Source organism: Symphodus melops (genome assembly GCF_947650265.1).
Source record: "Symphodus melops genome assembly, chromosome: 21".
Classification (NCBI taxonomy): domain Eukaryota; kingdom Metazoa; phylum Chordata; class Actinopteri; order Labriformes; family Labridae; genus Symphodus; species Symphodus melops.
In genome coordinates, this window is record NC_136711.1 from 12,923,353 (window position 1) to 12,946,279 (window position 22,927).

The 22,927-nt window shown below is 38.7% G+C and overlaps 1 protein-coding gene across 2 annotated transcripts in view; it reads right to left on the bottom strand.

The window, feature by feature from the left end:
* The window catches only part of kcnh4b (potassium voltage-gated channel, subfamily H (eag-related), member 4b), a 31,047-nt gene extending 12,302 nt beyond the window's left edge, over positions 1 to 18,745 (bottom strand). Inside the window, exons 1-7 of one of the 2 annotated variants that reach the window (XM_079333919.1) lie at positions 18,581 to 18,745; positions 18,039 to 18,487; positions 9,646 to 9,879; positions 7,811 to 7,942; positions 7,257 to 7,390; positions 1,194 to 1,434; positions 282 to 439 (exon numbers count right to left, since the gene is read on the bottom strand). In XM_079333919.1, the coding sequence (XP_079190045.1) occupies positions 282 to 439; positions 1,194 to 1,434; positions 7,257 to 7,390; positions 7,811 to 7,942; positions 9,646 to 9,879; positions 18,039 to 18,114 (975 nt within the window). In that variant the 5' untranslated portion in view covers positions 18,115 to 18,487; positions 18,581 to 18,745. Of the gene's footprint in view, positions 1 to 281; positions 440 to 1,193; positions 1,435 to 7,256; positions 7,391 to 7,810; positions 7,943 to 9,645; positions 9,880 to 18,038 lie in introns of both variants that reach the window. The other variant, XM_079333918.1, reaches the window with a different exon arrangement.
* Between the last annotated feature and the right edge of the window lie 4,182 nt (positions 18,746 to 22,927).

The following is a 22,927-nucleotide window of genomic DNA, read 5'->3' on the forward strand; positions in this document are numbered from 1 at the left end:
GTGTATTCCTCTATCTCTGTATACCTGAAAACCCTTTTTGACTGTAAATTTACACATCTGAATACAACAGCTTGGACAAGCAGTGTTTTTTTTTTCTCAAACAAATTTGCCTTTCTGGAACTCGGCACACAAACAGGCCGCCTTTGGAAATGATTCTGAGTGAGTATTATTTCCAAGGATAGGCATTCTTTGTAAGTGATCGATGTGCAGTCCATGTCAGCAGTCACAGAGGGCAGGGAAACAAATGTAGGCCTAACATGTTATCGCAGAGTTGTACTCACCACTGTGATGTTGAAGGCATACAGCAGGTCAAAGGGCAGCGCAGCCACCAGATCCACAAAGAACCAGGTGGTGGCATAGTGAATGCAAATGGAGCGTGACTCGTACACCACCTGCCCGGACTGGCTGACGTAGGTGGTGCGAAAGTTTAGGATCATATCTGCAAATTGAGAGATTAAAAGGCCGAAATAAGAGTTTAATAAAAACAGAAGTAATCATAGTTACAAGTGTTACAACCGGGTTGTAATAAGAACTACTTCTGAAGTTTATTTGAAAATACATTGCCTTTACAACAAATGTGTCCCCAAGTAGGTTACCTCCCTTATTAGTGAAAAAGCGTTAAAACCATCCAAAACTACATCGAACATAATTTGACTATCTTAGAAAGCACACACAGCTTTACTCTATCAGGTTGTTCAATGTTCTAATTATTCTTTCCAACAACATACCTCAAGAAAGAAATCACCATGAACAAACCATTTTCTGTCATGTCCCAATCCCAAATGTACGGTGTAAGTGTTTATCTTCACTGAATGGATTCATATAGAACAGTTTGATAGCTGAGGCATATGTATCCATCCCTTGGGCTCTTTCCCATTAGAGGTTAACAAGCTATCATAACATCATAGAATTCCCAGTGAGAGACTTAGATCCTGAAGGGACAACTAAACCTAGGTTGCCTGGAACTGGTGAAACCTTCAGAGGAAAAGGATGCAGGTTGTTAACGTGTTGCTCTAGGAGGAGATAGGGCAAGACAAATGTATTGTAAGGTGTATGTTGAAATGTTATGTTTCTCCACATTTGAAGAGTCCTAGCTTGTTTGTTTGAGTAAAATCAAACTGATGATTGTAGAGCCACTATTTGAACACATCTGTATGTGAGTTAATTAATCAGGAACCCAGGTCTTTGCTTACCTACAATGAAGAGCATCTCCACAACTATGTCACTGACAATGGTGGAGCGTGCATCTGAGTGTGTGTCTTCATAGGGCGTGAAGCTGACATTGTAGGGCACAGTGACAGCCACGTAGAAGGTGGCCAGCAGAATGAGCCAGTCCCACAGGGCTTTGGAAACACTGTAGTGGAGCAGGATGAAGCGTGACTTCTGCACTGCTGCCACTTTGTACTCTGGTATTGAAGGCTTATCCATCATGCGCTGTGAAAGACCACATGGAGGAATATTAATATTTAACATACACATACTTCAGCTGATGAATTTCCAGCTTTTTACAGCTTAACTTGATAAATATACAACAGCTCATTAGAGAAGCTGCATGAATGTATAACTTGACAACCAGATGGTCACAAGGTGGAGTCCTGGGAAAATAAATGATAATCAAGCAGAAGCGGCAGTGCCAGGATTCTGCAGAAACAAACAATGTAAATGTCAACGCCCTCTCTTGTGCTCTGACCGCTCATGATTCAGTGCATTAGATATCTAAAGTGAAACAGTTATGGTAATGTAGCTGGCTATCTGTCTGTGGCAGTCTCATATGGGCTGTGATACACCTTTAATAAGGCTGTGCATTAACGAAGCAAACTAATGGAGATAGAGCGGTAGTCAGTCAGGGGGAAAAAATTAAGACCAACAATGTCCACCGATAATTTCATACATGACTTGGCCTTGGCTATATTTCATTCCTCAAATTGCCATTAGTGCTTTAAGTCTCCTGTGCAACATCAGCTGAGCCATTATTCTAAAAATGAGGGGAGCTAAAACCTCGTTCACCACATTTAATTTTTTATTGGGAAAAATCCAATTGCAGAAAGTATGAATTGTTCCTTCTGATGGGTTTTAGGACACCATTCGAAACATAATGAGGCTGCAGCTCTCCAAATGGGGCCATGCACTTGGCACAAAATAGCCTTAGCTGTGAGACAGGATGAGAAGTGGGAAGGAAACAGATAAATGAGAAATAATCCGTTCAAGAACAGTGAGCTCACTTCACAACCAGGTGTGGGCAAGAAACAAGGAGGCTGGTTAATGGGGTCTTAGAATGAGCTTTCTTTTGAAGGGCTCTGTAGCTGCCTGCTTGCCTTAACTGGAATTACTTTCTTTGGAATAATTGGGAGACAATGATCACCTTATACTTCTTCTAAAAAAAAGAATTAAAAAAAAGAACAATGGCAAACTCAACTATGTAAATGAAGGAAAGGAAATAGTTCAAAATTAATGCAACACAAAGTGCTCAGCTTCAACTTTTAAATCTGTATCTATTGTGGCAGCTCGACATCAACAATCTGCATTTTGTGGATGTCATGATGTGTGGAAAATCAAGCAGAAAAGACCCTGCTGACCATCATAAACAGCTGTAAACACTCCTATGGCTGCTGAAGCCATGTCAGTAAAAGCTGTTGCTGCAACTGATTTTAATTTGCCTTACATCACAGAGGTCAGGACGCCCACCCGACCTTTAGCACTGGAGGCAGTCGGCCGAGCACATCCAAATGATTAGAAAAGAAAAGCTCAGCCACAGTGGGGACACATGGGACAGCATGCTACACTGCTACAGCTGCTGTTCACACTTCATTATCTCACACTTTAGCCCAGAGCTTATAGTTCCAACTACATCTCCCATCATGCCTTGGGCTTTAGCACCGATAAAAAACAAACATGTATTTTATGGAGGAGAGTACACAGCTTATGAAACTGATGATCAGAAAAGGATTTAAAAAAATAATTGGCCTTATTTGTACACCCCAAACATCATCACCTTTTTCTATAGGATCATTTGTGATCAAAAATTCAGTAGGATTAAAACATAAGGATGACTGTTTTATGACCACCGTGTGAGGATATTCCACTCTTCTCAATTCACTCTTAAAGTTAACGCAGAATTTTCCTACAGTATACCTAACTGTGTCAAGATAGAGAGACAACATTTACCTGATACCAGTGCATGGGGAAATACTCAGGTCAACAACTATTAGCTTTTAATTTAGCAGTGAAGTAAAGTTGTATGAGAGTCATGAATGAAAAAAGACTCCAGATTGCAATATATTCTCTTTTATTGTTCTCTGACAAGTAGATCAAAGTTAAAAAAAAAAAAAAAGCGATCGTGGTTCTCCCCTGGGAAATGCTTGAAACGAAATCTTCTTGACAGTGTGCCTTGGACTGGTAACAGTAGCTTATACACTACCGGGGTTGACAGTTCTATACAATCAGAACAGAGGAAACAACTCAGTCAGTATGAGAAAGAAAAAGTCACACTAGCAATATCACTGAGAGAAAGGTGTCGTTTGGTGTATTATTTTATAAAGTTTGAAACCTCTGCAGTACACAACGTGTTGTTAAAATGTGCAGTTCACAGATTTCCATTGGTAAAGTATCTCTACCTCGGTCTCTGTTTTCATGGCTGTGCTGCTATTTAAAGACCTAAAGTCAGGGTAGATGTGCCAGGCCTAGGTGTGGAGGAACATGAACACATTGTTAGTGAGCTCCTTCTGAGGGACAGACAGAGAGACAAAGGAAAAGGGAGATAGAGAGGAGACAGACTGAGAGGAAGGAAACCAGAATGGAAAAATATGTAGGAGGATGGAAATGGTGGAAGAGGTATTTCTGAACTATTACCTAAGTAAGGTTGGACTGGCATATTAAAAAAAAAAAATACAAAGTCCAGCATATACAATTCCAGAGGTATTTTCAATTTGACAAACATCATGTATTATAAGTTAAAATACACATCATGCAGAAAAGTAGCACTTGCACTTGTTAGTGTTATATTATTAGGCTTATTATAAGAGATTTTATTTGGATCATATTTCACATGCAATATTATTCAAAATAAATTTTATGTTAAAGTTTCCAAGGTGTAGATACAACGTTACAACCTATCATAAATCTTATATCCTGCTCTTGAACACTATTGGTGCAGTAATAAATAGAACACTATTGCCACCTAAATGCAATGAAAGTGTGTGTGTGATCCTCTGCTTAAGTACAAGGGCTTTAAAAGTGTTAGTGAAAGTTTAACGGAGAGGAATGATGAATGTAAGGAGAGAGATTATTATTATTATTATTATGGAAAATAAGGGCTACAGAGCGACAGATAGACAATATGGGGAGAGACAGCAGGATCTAGAGGGATGAAGCCAAAAGAAGATGAGGTTAGAGTGACAGATGGAGAGGGAGAGAAAACGTGTAAAGCAGCTGAGGGGGGAAAAAAAGGCTGGTTGAGGCTAAAAACAGAAAAGGATGAGGTTGAGAGATTAAGAAAAAAGCCTATACAACGCTTTTCAGAATTTTTAATAATAAAAACTAACTTTGTGAGTGGTAATGACTTGTCCAAATCTCCAGCAATGGCAATTAACTTCACACATAACTAAATCCCTTATGCAGCGAACGGACGTGGACGTGTGTTGCTTCATTCATTATGAGGTCATCCATAGCTTGCGTTAACAAGTTGTCATGTTAATGCTTTTATGTCAGGACTACTGACCGCGCAGCACACAACAACAAAATACTTTTAACCTTCAGAGTCAAATTTGAACAGGTTATCCATTTATTTCCTGTGCTTTACCTTTATTATGCTGACTTGAATGAAGCTTAGTTAGCTTTATGCTGTAATTAAAAAGGCTGTCGCTATGGTTACCTCCAGTTCAATATCAATCCGCAGTAGAACCTAGACACAAGCAAACGATTTATATTTTACTCATAAAAAAACACATTATGTTTGTTCATCAAGTGAAAAGCCTTCTCTGGTTGTAACCTCATAAACAGGGAGATGTTTTTATCTTGTGTTACAGTTGGTTTTAAACAGCTCAAAGATAATATTTTGGAGCAATTCAGGCGCAATTGTGACATGCCGTGTCATGAATTTGAGTCTTTTCATTGGTTACTCAAATAATCAGTTATAAAACTTATAAAATGTAAACAAGACAAAACAAAAACAAACAATCATAAATCTACAGAAGAGGATTAGGACACTTGTTTTTTTCGATTCTGACTTTAATCTCAGAATTTTGACTTTATTCTCAGGGCTGCAAAATAAATAGTTTAACACTTTTTCAAAACAGATGGTTGGTATACAGTATTTACTTTTTGTAAATTTTATTTTATTTTCATGGAACAACTTGTGATTTGTCCTTTCATTTTAAATAATAGCTGGAAGGATTCATCCATATGTGTACTAACTATTTACATAAATGAACACAAGTGGGAAATCCATTTGAATACCATAACATATACAAATCCAACACTTGTGCCTTTTATTTCAATAGTTGCTTGTCATAATAGCTTTGAATGGTATTTCCATTTAACCTGCATATTATCTGTTTGACACAGGTGACATGTCTGCAGGTTTTCTGAAAGAACTGAAAGAATCACAAGATCCAATTTGACACGCTGACCCAGAAAAGCAAACAAAAAAAGCCTTTCACAAACATCTAATTTATGTTCTACAGAGTAAATGTTTTATTTTGCATTATAAAAAACAAGCAGGTTGCATTCATTTTGAACATGCACCATAGTGCATTATGGTACTGACAGTCAAGATACCTTATTACACATACAGGTAAAATGGCTGTCAAGGCAATTTTTGTAGTTTTAGGTTGTTTGGATCTAATGGCTTAAGTTGTCTTTCCTACATTTTTATATCCTGTATGTGTGAGAAAAACTGTGATGGTGTGACAATACAGACTCGTGCTGGGAGATCTTGAATAAAATTAAACATGAATATTGTTGCATCTAATTCAGACTGTTTGAACGTTCAGCCATATGTTTGTCTCCACTCTCCCCCGAGGGCAAGCCATCATTCACGGTCTGTTGTACATGTGTGAATGTTTTTGTTAATGGTGTTGTGTGTTTGCAATCTTGGAACAGGTGTGTGTGTGTGTGGTGTCAGGGAAATATGCCATCTGTAAGTCGGTGTGATTGGAAGCAGGGAAACACAAGGCTTGACAAATGAGGGAAGGGAATTTATCTCTGCCTTATCAGACAGCTATGTCAGTCTGATACTTAATTTCAAATGTGTGTTATTTGTGTTCTTTTATCATCAAAACTAACTTTTCTAAATAAAACTCGAAGCTATGTATGTTACAATAATATAAAACTAAAGAAAAGACGAAAGTGCAAACTCTTATCAGCACTAACAATTTAACTTCTAAATACAAGAGTAAAAGTAAATCCTACGTGTTTTGAATATACTGTACCTAATAACATGTGAATATGTTTTTGTGAATGTGAATTACATTTTCCAAACACCTTCTTTTTTACATTCCTGACAAAATGCATACAGTCATTTCAATCCCCTTATTTTGAGTCACAAACGGCTCATTCTTCCAAATCAACATTTTTGTTCAAGAACTGAGAAAGGAAATGTAGTATGCTATTAAAATGTAAGGATACTGAAAAAGAGTAGCTACTACTCAAACTTCAAAAAGTAAACAGGGGTTTAAAACTCAGACACCCAAAGGGTGAATTAATTACAGCAAAAAACATCATTCTATTTCTCGGCATTTGTCCTTTTTACATGTTGCTTGTAGCCGCCCGTTTCACACACTTCACAGGCTTTAATATTAATTTATCCCAGAAATATAAGAATTGCTTTTAGCCCCATGGAAAGAAACAACACAAAGTGTAAAACAGTTTTAAGAACAGACCCAGTTGGTAGCTGAGTGCCCAAAGGGAGCATGGAGCGAGTGGAATTATCTGAATATGGTGCTCCCCTAGAAACACTGGTCCTGCTGTGTCAGAGAGCTAAGCGTGAGCTCATGCTAATGGATCACATTTTTCTTGGATTCTTTATTCTCTCGAAATAAGACAAGCAGCAATGAAACTGACTGTAGTGAGACTATGTTCCTTTAGGTAGTTGGAAGAATGCCTTATCTAACAAGGATTTTTTTTAAAGGTGATGAAGATTCCTTCACTTTTGCCAAAGACACCTCACTGTCAGTGAGGGCCTTTAATACCTTGTTAATCAATCTATTTATCCATCTATCCATCGATCCATCTACATTTAAAAACATGAGAGTACTCACGCCGCCGAGGTTGACGTCTCCTTTTCCTCCTTGGGAGAACTGTCTGGTCAGATGGTACAACATGGTGCGTCCTCGCTTCCTAGCTTCGCTGAAGTGAGTACTACTCTTCCTCCTTCGCCTCTTGTCCTCTGACCCTATTGCACAGTCATTGTCAGTTAGCATATAAATGAAATCACACAGTTAATCATTTGTATCACTATTACAGTGAGTCCAAAAACACAACGGTTCTTGTAAAATTGGCTGTCATTCCTTTGCATTGTAACAAATGGACAGTTTATTTCCCCTGGCATGGTGTGTAATATTTGTGGCAGATTGGGCCAAGGTTCCACTTAAAAACACACCGCCACCCAAATCACACTCCCCATTGCAAAAACATTGTACGAGTTCAGTGAACTAACACCAGCACAAAAAACTGCTGGGCAGAATATGACAATGATGAACAGGAGTGCACAAAGAAAATGAACGCCTGGGACCAGAAGACAGCCTACTTATAAATCATCTCCCAAATAAGCAAATAACAGGACATTTTCTTTGTAAACAGGGTGTGAACCTACCGTCTTTTTTGCTGTTGTGGTGTCCCTTTCCATGGGTGTCAGTGATGTCTTTGAACGAGAAGAGGAAGAGCACCATTTCTCCCTTTTCATTCTTTATTGGCACAATGTCTAACAGACACCAGAAGGCCATACCTGGAACGTAATCAGACATGTTCAGTTAGTGCAGGATTTCTCCTCTCTGAATCTCCAACAGGCCTGTGATTTCCCTTGGTCATGCCAACACTCACTATCTTTGAGCTGTGAATCCTTGTCAAGTACTGGCACAGAGTTTCTATAAATACACTCAAAGTTAGATATGGAACGTGTAAGGGAGGATTGTGCTCAGAGAAGTCAAGCAAGAAAGTAGCACCAATAGATCCAAGACCCTGCCATAACCCGGCGCTCTCATTAGTAGAAACTGTTATTCACTGCCAAACAGATGTCGCACATCTCCTACAGTGTGCCCCAAGTGGGCTTCTGAATGTGTGTGTGAGGCAAAGACAGGGAAAGAAAGAGGATTGTCATAATTTAGCACAAAGCTACTGGTGTGAAAACAACATGAGAGAAGCTTTGTGTATGACTTGTTTAGATCTTGTTAGAGAGAATTTTGTGTGCTTCCTGCATGTGGGTGCATTTTATTGTATTATTCAGATCCTCAATTTTATTATGATCTAATTTGCTTTATTTAAATGTACCAGTTTTATACTTGTGACGACCTTCTGACTGTGTCAGTGCTCCTCCTGTTGCCTTGTGTCTCTCCCCATTCAGGTAGTGTTCAGATAGAGAGGGGCGGAGCCGGTTCATTTCATGTCATGCGCCTGCGTATTCAAGTTGACTCCTGAGTCTTTCTCTCACTCTGGCTTGTCATCACCAACTTGGTTTGTTGTCTTTGTTTTGCCTCCACAACACCACTCATACATTTGTTTATTTCCAGTTCTTTTTTTTCTTTTTTTAATCTTATGCATATTTTTTTATGAATTTTCTTTATATGTGCTACACTTTTTTATTAAAAAATGTCTGGAATATGAAAAGTCCAACACTAATAAAATCTGATTGAGTTTATAGCATTCTGTTTTTCAACAGCTCAATTCTGTCTTTCAGCATTTCATATGAAGGACAACTGCAACATTTTAAGGGATTTACTGTACTATTAGAACGAAAAGAAGTATCATTCTGTCATAGTACAGATTCAGCAATCCACCAGCATAGTAAGCTGTTCTTTACTTCGAAGCTGCAGGTTTGGCTTTCTGTTAAAGGGAAACATAATCCTGTGTGCCAGTTATTAGTTATAGAAGCTGAAACAGTGTTGTATGTTCTCTTTTCATACATGACATCTCATTTAGAGCCAGAGACTTTGTCAAAGTTCAGCTACAAGTAAGAGGGAATTAGTTAAAATACAGACTAATGCTACTTTAATAAACACACAGACACACACACACACACACACTCTGTCGGTTTTTTCTGCATTAAGGAATATATGATTCGCTTTGAAAATATTTGAATGGGGGCTGACTTTAAGCTCAGTACGGAGGCAGTATTTTTCCAGCAGAACCCATCAGCTGAACATTTTCTCTCCATCTAAAGGTTTTGTATTCATAATAAAGAGCATGTAATGCACTGCTGACCCGCTGTGTTTAAAATTCTAAATCACTCTGAGGCTTTCACCAAAATTAACTGTTCTCTTCGTGATGTGTATACAGTATACATTTCACACCAACTACTGATCAGATAATCTAACCAAAAAAAAAAAAGATCAAAACATGTCTTGAGAGTCTGATGAACAGAAAAAAATAAACCTTTCTACTTATAAATGAAACAATGCTAAGATCAAGTAAGCCTCCTTTGTTTGCACCCACCATTTTTCTTGTAGAAGTGCACCTCGGCCTGATACTCCTCTCGGCCCTCGAGAGCCTTCTCCATCTGCTGGGCAATGTGCTCGCTGGTGTCGGCCCCGTACAGGAAGCGACAGCTGCAGTTCTTCTGCATCACTTCAGTTCTGGTGAAGCCGGTCAGCTCACAGAAACCATCCGAGCAGTAGACAATGGGGTAGCCACGGTGGCCCTGGGCGTTACCCAACAGGAAGTTACTGTCTAAAAGGGGGGTAGAAAGGAATAGCGTGTAAGAAGTGGAGCATTATAGAAAGGAACATTAGTCAAAATTAGGACATTTTGAGGGGTTCTTTTGCTTGAATCTGTCTCTCGGTCACAATTCAGAAACAGTCAGATGCATCAATCTCTAGTTTGTTTCTTGCAATAAAATCAAAGTTGGTTAAATTCTTTTAACTCAAGTCAAAGCTTTGCAGATTTAATTAAAAATTACTTCCCAAGTTCAAAGTAAACATGAATCAGGCTTCGGTGTAGACTTCATTTGGAGCTAAAATTAATTTTCCTCGGGTGTCATCATTTGATTCCTACTGCTGGTGGTGGCCATGACTACTGATGTTGGCTACTGAAGGAACTGGGCTGCTGACTGAAGATATTAAAACCACTGACTGCAATTTCAAAGGAGCACAAAGGTTAGTGAATGATTCCCACGTATTCCTCTGCTACTAGATTTGATGACATAACCATGATAAAGGTCCAGACTGTAGAATTTAAATAAAACTGGTTGCATAATAGTAGAGAGCATGGAGGCAGAAAAAAATGATTGTAAAATACGATGGATGAATGAAAAGAAAAAAACTATAAAGAATGACCTCATACCAACTGCTGCATTACAACGTCTCATTAAAAGTTGCAAATGTAAGACTGCTTTAAAGAAGCGACTGGAAAAGAAATGTAAATTTGATGTTTTTAAAGGAAATATACCAAAAACCTTTTTTTATTAATGCTATTGCATTTGATCTCATCTAAAAATCTTATTTAAAAAATAAAGTATTGTCAACATCTGCCTCTCTCATGTTTCATTATCAGCACTTGAGTGCATATCTCAAGGTAATAATATTAGATTAAAACGCAAGGTGACTCATTGACCTGGTTGAGATCCATCTCATGAGATCCGCATAAATGTGAAATTAATTTGGGAGAAGATTTATTCTTGAGTGCAGGATCACAATGATGTGGATATTGCTCTTGGGCTGTACTGTTTATTCAACACAAAACCTTTGTTTGCCTTGATTTCAGCACCACGGACAGTTCCCCAGTGGCAGGCTGTTTTCTTGCTGCTTTTGTTCACTCACACTGAACGTTTCTTTTGTATACCTACATACATTTTGAAGACAGACATAATTTGACAATTTACCTCTATTGCTACATACACGAGGCCTTGCTAAGCAAGAGCAGGTTTTATGCTGCAGTGTAGCTTTATTGTTTGGGTTTCTGTTTGCCAGAGCAACCAGTGAAAAGGGCTTTGAAATACATGACAGTTCTTTCTGTGCTTCTCTTTCACGTTTCAAAACACAGCAGCACACTCAGTGGTGCTTGAGCAAGATAAAAACTAATGTAGGGACTTAAATTGACTTGGACTTAATTAATTTGGCAGTATTCGATGAAGGGAAAAATACCCAACAAATCTGTCCCCCTCTCTGAACTTTGGATTTCCCCATATAGTCCTGCTCAGCCATTTCAAGAGCCCCTTTATGGTTGTGGAAAATTATTTCAACAGAGTGGCTCTGATTGACACAGTTTATAATATGAAGCAAAACATACTGTAGAAATCAGTAGAATCACTTGCAGTGCATATGTCCTATAGATAAACATGTTTGTTTTTTCAAATGAGCTGAGCTAACCCACAATATTTCCACATGCTCTCCAGGAGTACCTTTCACACTTAATTAAATGTAAATTAGAGCCCCCCTACACCTCTAATCTATCCTCCATTTATTCATAATCTACTAATAAGGTGTAACATCAGACCTTATCTGCTGATTAGCTGGAATTACATATTTAAGGAAATATAAGTTGATATTCGCTGGCTAAGTCTTTGCAAGAATCCCTCCCTGCAAAGGCATAAAACTTCCGCTTCCCCTTAGTAACTGGCTGCATTTTACAGCTTCTCTCAAAACACCAGACCTCGTTTCTTTTAAATGCCAAGTAGAGAGGCAGCAAATGTACATACATACAGAATCGTCTCAATTCTCCTGATTTTACAGAGGGCAACTCTAAGAAGCAGGAGTATTAAGCAGCTGCTGCAGCACTCTCCACAATCTAGCATTTTAATTGGCTAGCCTAAGCAGAAAGCAATCCATAGGGGGATGTCTTTTCTGAGCAGTGACAACCTTTCTTTCTCGGATAGTGCAGTGAGCAGCAACTAAACTGTCACTGTGGAATTATAGAAAGAGACAAGCATTAGTTGGATCCATCAACAAGCAGAGGGGATTTTATGCCTGTGAGATGCATTGCTACAGTTGCCGCTCAATAAGGAGGAAGATATTTCTGTTCTATATCCTGCTGCAGATCGTGGACTGCAAATGTTTCATGAACAGAGAGTATTACCTGTTGCTTTAATGTCGCAGCTGCAAAGGAAAGCAACGCCGGATCTCTGTTTTTTTTTTTTTTTGATTTTTCACATCTATAAAAAAATATCCACCTGTCAGAACACAAAGTCACAGCCTATATCGAGTTGGAAAAGAAAAGAAAAACCCAACAGCCATGCCCTCTTTTTTTATGTTCTATAAATTTCTAACTTTACAAGTTACAGTGCACCAGAAAGTCTTGGAAGGCAACTGCATTCATCTCAGGTTTATGTAATGTTAAGAATAGGAGCATCTTTACTTAGCGTCCCTAAATCTGTACTTCAAATAGGCCAAAGGCAGGTGTAGTCATAAATCATCTTCTGAGCAGATATTAAAACCAACAAGTCACGATGGAGAAAAAACTTATGTTCTGCATCATTGAAGTTCATGGCATAATTCTGAGCACTTAGGATTCAAGTTAGGATGTTTGACACAGTCTCAGTGTATTCACTTAGTACTGTAGTATTTATGTACTGTAGACCTAACTGATTGCAAACCAAACAGGGATGCTCTTATGTCTGCATGCTAATATGGCTCATACTCTTTGTAGCCTGACAGTAAACTTAGCATACATATTAAAAAGGGGGACCCAGTCAGCTTTGCTCAGTCCCCATTAACTCCTAACATTACCAATTTACATCTTTATTAATTGTAAAAATGTGTATGTTTTATGGTGGTATTATTCAAACCTAAAAATTATCGGCGATCAAATAAACCAAGTAACTTTTCTTTTCATTCATGCATGCCCCGTTTCTTGGCACATCTTTTTTTTTTTTTTTTTTTTACCAGGAAACAAGTATGATGTTGCATTTAAAATCTAAAATTAATCTTAAGGAATTTGTTAGGTCATAGATTTTACTAAATCCAGTTTCCAGTCTTTTCTTTTTGATCTTAAACAAGCAATTTGTCACCCATGTGTAGGCTGCTTGATAAACACTTCATGAGATTCTTTATTTGTGTGTGAAGTAGGCTGTTGACAATGCCTCATTTCTAAGGCACAAATCCTCTGAGGGATATTGCTTTGAGTGGCCGCTCTGCTGCGCCAGCTTCCTTAATTACACATCTGTGCTGACTTGCTACAACTGTAATCTGACATGATGATGCTACATGCTACAGCTAACTGCTAGCAGCCCGCCTGCAATGTGCCCAAGTGTCACTAGCTCCTTGTTATATATAAAAGACAGATGAGGGTTGGCCACTGCTTCACCAGCTAATCACCATCCAGCAGCATGTAATTACTTATTGTGGCAGAAGGTTAAGAGCGACAAGAGGAAGTAGACTTTCAAGGGAAAAGGTTACTACACTGGTAAAAAGGCATGACAGAACACATCAACCAATTGTTGTTTTTGTAATATCAGTGATTTCACGGAATTGGGATGAAATTTATTATTATCTAGAGCTTGTTAGACGAAAATATCTTTGTTGTTGTTGACTGAATCTAGAACCCCAAAAAGACTGCATTTGTGTCATGTCTTAATTCTCAAAGGGATGCACAGTGCTACACAAAGCATCATGCCAACTCACACCTACATTGACACAACACTGGAGGCGTAGCTTGCCACGCATGGTGCAGAGCTTCACATCAGGATTGGATTTAGATTTAAGTGTCTTACTAAAAAAAACAGACAGTATGTCTACTGTAGGAGAAGACAGGGTTTAAAGCTGTAAGATATGATTATCAGGTTGAGACTTTTACAATGCCAAATATATTTAATTCAAGAGGAAAAATAGATGAGCCCCTACAGCAGATTCATCCATTCACCAGCTCCTGTCTCTCGCTGCCTCTTTAGAGCCATTCATCAGCTGAGCTCAGTAAGGTTCAGTCTGACAGTCTACGCTGTCTCTTCTTTGGTTCCTCTGTGGCCTTTGAATAAGAACAGTGTTTAAGGGGGAAAATAAACCTCGTTCTTATCTCTGCCTGCAGCTGCCCCGTGGTTACACTGCCACACTGGGCCAGCGCTGAAGTCAATGTATAAACGCCACCGGGTAGGTCATATAGATGGGGGATGTGAGAAGTGGGTGTAAAGGACAGGCATTTATGATGTAGCACACACAGAAACAAACATCTCTCGTGAAGCGCTTTTGACTTTCAAGTATAAATGTGGAGGGCTGAAGAAATGTGTGACAAGAAATATCTGCCCTTTTGAGATGCCCTGAAGCAAAAATACATTTTCAGCAGTGTTGTTCGTCAATGTGGTCCCAACCTTTGACCACTGAGAGTTTCCCCTTCAGCGATCAATATATGATTGTCGCACATATATGGACACATATCATATGAAATCAGCATATAAGCACTTGACAAACAGAAAAGCCCTGAGCCCATGGAGGCACTTACATACAAACACACATATAAACACAAACGTGCACACAAACCCTCAGGGACCATCGAACGCTGACTTTGCCAAGAGCCAGTTGCTGCGCTGTGCAGTGCCAAAGGTTACTGAACTAACCTGTGAAAATTTGCGAGCATAGTGTGTCGAGCGTTTCATGACCGAGACAGGCAATTTTTCAGTCAAGGAACTTTTGTATTAAAATCAACATTCAATTGCTTTCAGTTGTACAAAGGTTAAACGCTGAGGTTGAGCACAGACCAATCAATATGAGCATGAACAACTCTCCATTAGAGGCACAAGCTGCAAAAATTACACTGGAACTCTGTGATGCCATTAAAATATGGGATGTGAGGCTGTTTTTAAGACCTGTTGTAGAGTTAGTTAATGTTACTCTCAGGCATATTGTGGTTTTGTTTTGCAAACTGAAAGCAGTCTGGGTATCTATACAGACAAGAGGTTGTTTTTTTTTACATAAATATCTTAAATAAACTGTGCTGAAAATGAAAGAATAAGCAAGGCGCTATGTTAGACAGACATATTTGATAATAAGTGCACAAGTGTGGAATACAGTATGTGACATGCATCATGCATCAAGTGGGTTTTTTTTCCAGGAAAATGTAAATAATATTCCTAATTAAAATGTTCACTTATTAACGTGTTATTCAATGTAGTAGTTGTAGTGTTTTGTATATATTCAGTTATTACATCTTAAACAAGATTGTTTGATTTATAAATAGTTCCATATTAACGCATACACAATATGTTCATCTCTACAATATTATCTGTCTCCTTTCTATGTTGTTTGATATTTTATATCAGCTCTCAAACTAATAATATTCAATATATATCATATTTTTGTTTTGTCTTACAGCTTTGTAATATTGTGTGAATATTTTGCATCATTATGTCCCATCGCACAACAAATGCAACAAATTCATCAAGTGTAATCATGTTTGCTTCTAGTCTTTTATTGAATAAGAAGTCAAGTTTATCTGGTGTAGCAAGTTCTGAACTTTTTTTTTTTTTTTTTTTAAATCATCACAAGTAGTCATGAAATATTGAACATAGTAGAAATGTGTGAAAATGTAAAACGTTTAAAATGTTGATGCTTGATTGATTGCTTGTTGTTTTAGTCTGGACAGCGAATATGGTCAGTGACACAATTACTAAAAATGTTTGACAGCGTTCGACTTTTTGACTGCTCAGTCAGCTCTCTATGGTTTTGCTGATACAAGCACTTTTTAAACTACATGTTTCCATTATTCTGAAATAAAGTTCATTTCAAAGAGTTGAAGGCATTGTTCAAGTGAACATCACTTTTTTTATGATGTGTTATGGTGTGTGTAATAAACAAGGTCTAACTGAACCCAAAAGGCAAAACAAGCACTGAATGGAACAGGTGTCTGATCTTCACAGTCTCTCGCTGTCGGTCTGACTGTTAACACTTCACTTCAGGAGGAAAATTTGTCAAAAAGTCGATTAAAGAAATAACTAAAGTAGATTCTCCAGACATTTAAGAATACTCTGTTTGCAAAAAAAAAAAAGAGCTGATTTTTATTGAGTTATTGAGTTTTTATTGGAGTTGCAATAATCATCTAATTCTCAGTATATAAAATCATAATTTTGTAAAAATAAACTTTCCTCCTTCAAGTGAATGTGAAAATAGACTTGTAGTGTTACTTCATGATATATTATCCTTAGTTTAAAGGAAACTACTGTACTTAATCAAGATTGTGAACTACAATTTTTAACATTGAAAACCAGCTTCACTTGCGGCAGGTTCAAGACAATTTGACTTCAGAAGTGGTCACAGCTGCACGACCCACAATGCCGCTTGTTCCTGAAACAACAGACCAGCTGCCTTCTTAAAGTCCTCATTCGGGGGGAGAAGTTTAAGTGCTGTCTCTTTAGCGGACCATCTTTTGTTTCTCATAGACCCAATGTGTTCAAGCATCATCCATGTCAAGTGGCGGGACCCTGTCGCCCTGGCAACAGGAAAGAAGCTATTTTGAGCTGCGGGCAGTCTGCCACCCTTTGAGCCCCAGGGCGTCTTCAAGAATGGGTTGAAATTGGCAAAAATCTGGCAAGTCGATCAGACATGTATCCTGCTGCTATGAACATGTTTTTATCTTGTACTTGAAAGTAACCGTTGCTCCGAAAATACTTCTATAAGTCATCTTGTCTCAAGAATTCAGGAAAATCACTACTGTTTTCTACATATCATTCAAGAAAATTCATAAGAGGAGAGAAAATGGCCTACCATCTTATTTATTCAAGGGGATGAATTTGTTGATATTCTTCCTAAACCTAACTGTGTTAAAAAATGGTTGTACAGATTCAAAGGTAATTAGCATTAAAATTAGTTTTTTTTTTCTTCATTTGCCTTCTTGTGTCTTTCTACTTTGAGGTCAGAGAGGAGTCAGCCCTCTAGAGTTGGCAGGGAGTCCATGTTTAGCACAAGTACCCTTCATCAGGACAGATGTATCATGAGGGCATGACCCTGCTCCTCCAGCTGAACCATGCACAGTGTACGTCATTCCCATATTCAACGTCTCTTCATCCCACAAATCTCTGAATTAGATTCTTGAAGTACACTGAAACTGAAGATAAGAGAAATATTCCTGATGGGAGTTAAGAGATTTACTAACACCTCATTAGAACCCCTGACTCACAAGATAAAGCTATAATTGTATACCCAACACACCACTTACACAGAAACATCATCAATTTCCCTTTTTAAATATTCGTAAGTCAAACCAGCTCGGCGACTATCAGTGAGCCATCCAGCCATTCATTCAGGCTGTTGTGTCTAGCAAAGGGGAGAAGAGGGCTGAATCGATGAGTGAGCAAACAAAGACATCCCAGCGGTATTTGTTTACAACGAGCCACAGCCTCCCCTGAGGTGGCACAAGGTTCAAAACAAGAGACACAAGCCATGCAGAAAGTGCAACACTGCCCGATGGGCTGTGGCAATTTGGAGGTAAATCAATGTGGAAAGACAGCATGATTTCCTGATGGTCGAATATACTGTTAAAGTACAAACATCTTTTCACTTTGGAACAGTGAGAAGATGTGGTTTTAGGAAGCCAGTGTTTGGGTGCCTTAAAACACACCTACAGGGACTTACAGGAGAACAGATTCATCTCTCCCTCTCTTACCCTCCTTTGCTGATAACCTTCCGTAAACTGCTCTGAGACTATTATGGCTTAATTTTAAACTTCTTTTTCAGTTTCAGCCTTCCTTTTAGTAAGTATTCATCTTTGAGAGTATTCTATACTTGAGCTCCTACGTAGAATTGTCTGTTTGTTGTTGTGTTTTATGGAGTTCATGTGTTTTATGTATGTGCATAAACTGCTCCAAACTAATTGCCCTTAGTGGGGTTAAAAATATTTTATTTATAGCTCGTCATGCAAGAATTGTCTGTTCAAAAGTACAAAAAAGAGGTAGTCCTCAGAGTACTTACGGGTTCCATCGAAGCGAGTAGCGATGGTGTCCAGAAAGGTATTTTGCGGGGCCAGGAGGCCCTTCATCACTGGCATCTTGACCCAGATGTGGGGTAGCCAACTGCTGGCTGGATGTCAAACCATCCCAATTGCACAGCAGGGGGCTTCCAGGAGCTCTCAGTGGGTGCAGGAGGAGACTTGAGGGTGACAGTCCAGTGCCTATCGCTGGGACACACATTTACAGAAAAAGCAGCCTCCCTTTTTCCTCGAGCAAGGCTTCTTCTGAAGACAACAAAGCAAACCGGGAAGATTTTAAAAGCTCCCTGAAAGCAGTGAAATGCAGGTTCGAATATAGGTAGGGCAGACAATGAGATCACCTGGAGCTGCAAACCATACCAGGTGATATTGAGATCCAAAAATCTTCAGATCAGTCCTCCCAGCTGTTTCCCCTCCTGAAGAGTCATTTTAGCTGCAACATGTCAGGAGTTGTCCTTTAAATCTTCAACATGTCCATGGACACAGAGAATTGAAAAGACAAAAATAAGAGCTCATGTGTGGGCACCTCTTCTATCCCTCAGCTCAGCGCTCTGCCAGGATGCTGTGGCAGAGTAGTTGCATCTTCTTCAGCTTCCTCTCCACCTTCATCTCTTGCTCTCTTTCCACTCCTGTGAAATATCACAGCCAATGAGATGCCAGCATCCTCTGTGGAGACCTGTTTTCATCTGTGGTGGGGGTATAGACAGAGAGAGAGAGAGAGAGAGAGAGAGAGAGAGAGAGAGAGAGAGAGAGAGAGAGAGACAGAGACAGAGAGAGAGAGAGAGGAGCGAGATAGGGAGGGAGGATGCTTTTGGAGCAGCTGACAGCACCCTTTACACCCTATAGTGCCACTATCAGCACATGGCTTTTGTGTGAATGCCTGCAAATGAAGGAGAGATGGATTACCTGCATGTTGCTCAATGCAGGCTATTGTATTCAGTTGAAATTGGGTGCTATTGTGCAGTTTCGTCAGGGGGTTTACATTCAGAGTAATGAAGGTAGAAATATCCAGAATTTTTCTTTTCCATATCTACTTTTCTAGGAGTAGGATCTGTAAGAGCTTTAAGGACTCAATTTCCTCGAGTTTGTCTCGTCTGGATGGAGCTGGTCTCTGCTGCCCTCTCAGCCCCTCACAGTATCCTCATGGGAGATTTAAGGCTTCGGGATAAAGGCAGCTAAGAGCAGATTAAAAGGATAAGCCCGGAGATGTTTTTCATGAGGACTTGATGTTAAACACACAAAAGTAAAGACCCGTCTTAACTCACTTTGACCCAGGCAAACAACACAGCTTATAGCCGACCCATGATATACGTCTAGCTATGATGCTTAATAGGAACACTTGTTTAAATGGCATCTATTCTTAATGAGCCTGCCTGCATTAGTTTTACAGTATGCAACGAAACACGATACTGCTGTTAATTTGATTAATCTATCCTTCATTGAATATTTATTATTGGAATTACATTAAGAAACCTGAGAATCTGGGCATGATAACTGAGAGGAATGCATTATATTTCTTTATATCACTTGGTGTGTTAAATGTCTTTTTTTAAGAGGACAGTAAAGGTTTGGTGCATTTTTGAACACAGTTTTCCTTTTAAAATGTCTACAGGACAGTTTTTTTTTTTTTTTGCTGGATTTTCTTTATAATTGTCACAGTGATTTATGTGGAGCTGGAGAATGGGACCAACAATGGTGCTGGGGTATTAAAGATCTTCTGAGAAACGAGGAAAAAAACTAGAAGAGCTTCAACTATACATCATTTTTGGGCATTTTTCATTATACGTCTTAGTGACCTCAACTGCAGGTAAATAAGCAAGACTGTTTGTGGAACAATGAAAGAAGATGAAGAAATCTTTGGTTATTATCTTGAAGTATTTTTAGGCAAATAAAACACATCTTTCATATATGTATCCCTAAGCAAGAGTAACTTTATGCAAATCCGGAGTCAGAAGAAGGCAAACATCTTTCAGAGATACACAGATATGTATGAGTTTTCTTGTGGGGGCGTAGGAAAAATCTTGGAAAAAGTTGAGCCGATTCAGCAGCTGTGTGGGTGTTTCCTCAAGCCAGAAAAGAAGTTTATAACATTTTGTCTGAATAATAAGATTCTGAGAGAAGAATGACAAGGGGGAAAAAAAAGTGGTGAATGGATATAGATATTTTTCTGTACAGTGTGCATAAGGTCATTCAAAAAAAAAAAAACAGCAAAAGAACATGCAGGCACTAAAGTCTGCTGGGAAAAGTTGTTGAAACATGTAGGACTAAGTTGTCCAGCAGACAGCACAGGTGAGCAGGATTTGGAGAGAAGAGGCAGAAAAAAAAATGGAGGCAGTGAAAGTAAAAGGCTGGCTCTCAGGATGTAACAAAGTACCATTCCCTGTGTCGGATCCAGTTCGGGCGCTGGCAGCTCTTCTCTTTATCTATTTTTAATGGCTTCTCATTGGGCTTTCTTCTTGTAGCTCATCCTTCTCTGCTTGTCCCTAATAAAGAGGCTGATCCATTAAACATGCTCACTATCCATTCTGCAGCCTAATAGGGCAGAGTGATGCACAAGAGGAGAGGTGAAATACTATCCAAACCGCATTTCCAAAACTTCAAAGCTCTGAATTTACCATGTTAAGTCATATTAGACATGTTTTTTCTTTGGCTCAAATGTACAAAAAAAAAAAGACTCTTCTTCCCTCTTTTTTTAAACCTCAATGGAAATCTTCAGCCCTTAATCCTGACTTAAACTGTAATAAAGATAAGCTCTGTGCAGCATCATTCACTCAGCATGCAAACATCCATCCTCTGGGTTAAAAACGTCCTCCTTCTCCTCAGCAAACCCCATTGAGAAAAGCGGCCTGTCATTCTCAAATCTCAGCTGTTTGCTTTGAATTAACTTGTGACTGAACAGATGTGCTTCAAAGCTCTGTGTTTTCTTTTTTTTTGTTGTGTGTGTGCGAGTGTGTGTAAATCCTCAAAGCACGTGAGGATCAACACACATACTGTCACCGAACACCGTCAGAAAGAGGACAATCTGGAAGGAATCAACAAAAATAAATGAATATTTTGAAAGATGGGCACCGGCTTTATTCACTCAGCACGCTGTCTCTGTATTTGTGTTTTTAAACCACACCAACCATGTATGATCAAATACAGACAACAGAAAATAATTTATCCCTGTCCATGCCAGTCCTTTTCTCAATTATTGTTGTGGCTTAAGCGTGACAATTCGGGGAAACTGCTGTTCTCGCTTGGAATTAATTTTTCCACATTGTGGTATGATGGGAAAAAAGCCCTGTTTTGACTGTATAGGGAATTTTTTTTTCATGATTTGACCTTTATGCTTCAATATTTGACACCATTTATAAGATCAAATGTTTCACAATCATGTTTTTAACAACTCTGCATAAAAAAAAAGGAAAAAAAACAGCTTTTTACCTGACATGTTAAAGGAGAATCATTTTCATGATTTTGTTGACCTGGGTCAGATTTTTGATCCTGTGCATTAGTCTGACAAAATCAAAATGACATAATGTGATATAATAGATGTGCAAATATTGTAAGACCCTTTTGGTAAGAACTGGGCTGTGGAAGTTGACTTTAATCAAATAATAACCCGAAGTGCGTGATTTTGCCTTTCAAAATAAAAGCTTGAAGTAGCAGATAAAACATACTATTTTTCTGTAGGAGGTGAAGTGGATGATTTAGGGGCTGATAAATCATTGCACTGAATTATACAAGAATGGCGTACTTACCAATTCAAGAAACCACATCTGCAGTATGGCTGTGTAAGAGGTATTTGTGATAGTGATTTAAATACAATTCTACTGATTAAAAAACAATTAATATGTCATAACCTGACTCTATCGTGGAATACTATGCTTTTGTTTTAATCTATCCAGCAGCTGTTTAAAGCTTCAAAGTTATTATGACACATTATTCTCTGCCAAGAAGCAAATTAGTCCATTTCCCAAAATGTCTAACTCATTTCTTACCCACACTCTACAAGGTTGGCTCTGGTTGGTGTCTTGCTCAAAGGCACTTTTTCCATAGTTGTCAGAGGCTTTAATAAGCCCCAGAAAGCTTTAGACTGCTGCAAAACAAGAAAGGATAAAAGCAACAACTTCCAAACTGTCCTCGACATTTCCAGAGAGGAAAACAAAACACTATCAGGTTCTGTTGTTCCGACTCATCATGTCATTCAGTCTGGCCCTCAGTGAGATGGTTAAAAAAAAAAAATCTACCCCTGTTTAGGTCTTATCACACTATGGAGCCAGAAAGAGCAAGAGCAATGTCAAATCCAAGCCGAAGTGGGACGTTTCTATAAATATTAGCCCACTTTGTGAACAGAGGGACCTGCAGGAGAGAAGCATGCCAACGACAACACGAGTGACGGGCTTTGAGAAAATAGGCTTCCATGTTGTTCAACTGCTTTTTGTTTAAGCTTCTAAAATAATAATAGTTGAATTCAAAAATGCTAAACTTTGATAGATTCAAATATTTCATGAAAGTAAACACTGATGTTCGGATCCGGTTACATGACAAGCCTTTACTTTCTGCTAAGTCAACACAAATCCCCTTCTGCTTTTACAAGAAAAGAGAAGTAGTAAAAACTTGTTTTTCTGTGGCATATTGGTCAAAGTGTTATGACTATGAAATCCACTGTTATGGTTAGGACAACATGTACCACCAGTGCTCAGGATTACAAAGCAGCTACTTTAACAGTCTTACGTGTCAGACTCACTCCCCCTAGTGGTGAAAGAAAAGTATTGCATGTAGGTAAAGTCAGCAGAAAGTACCATTATAATACATAAAGTAACTGAGGCATGCAGGATGTTACAGCGGTCTTTCCATCAATACTCAAAGGGTGAATTATTTGTTTCTA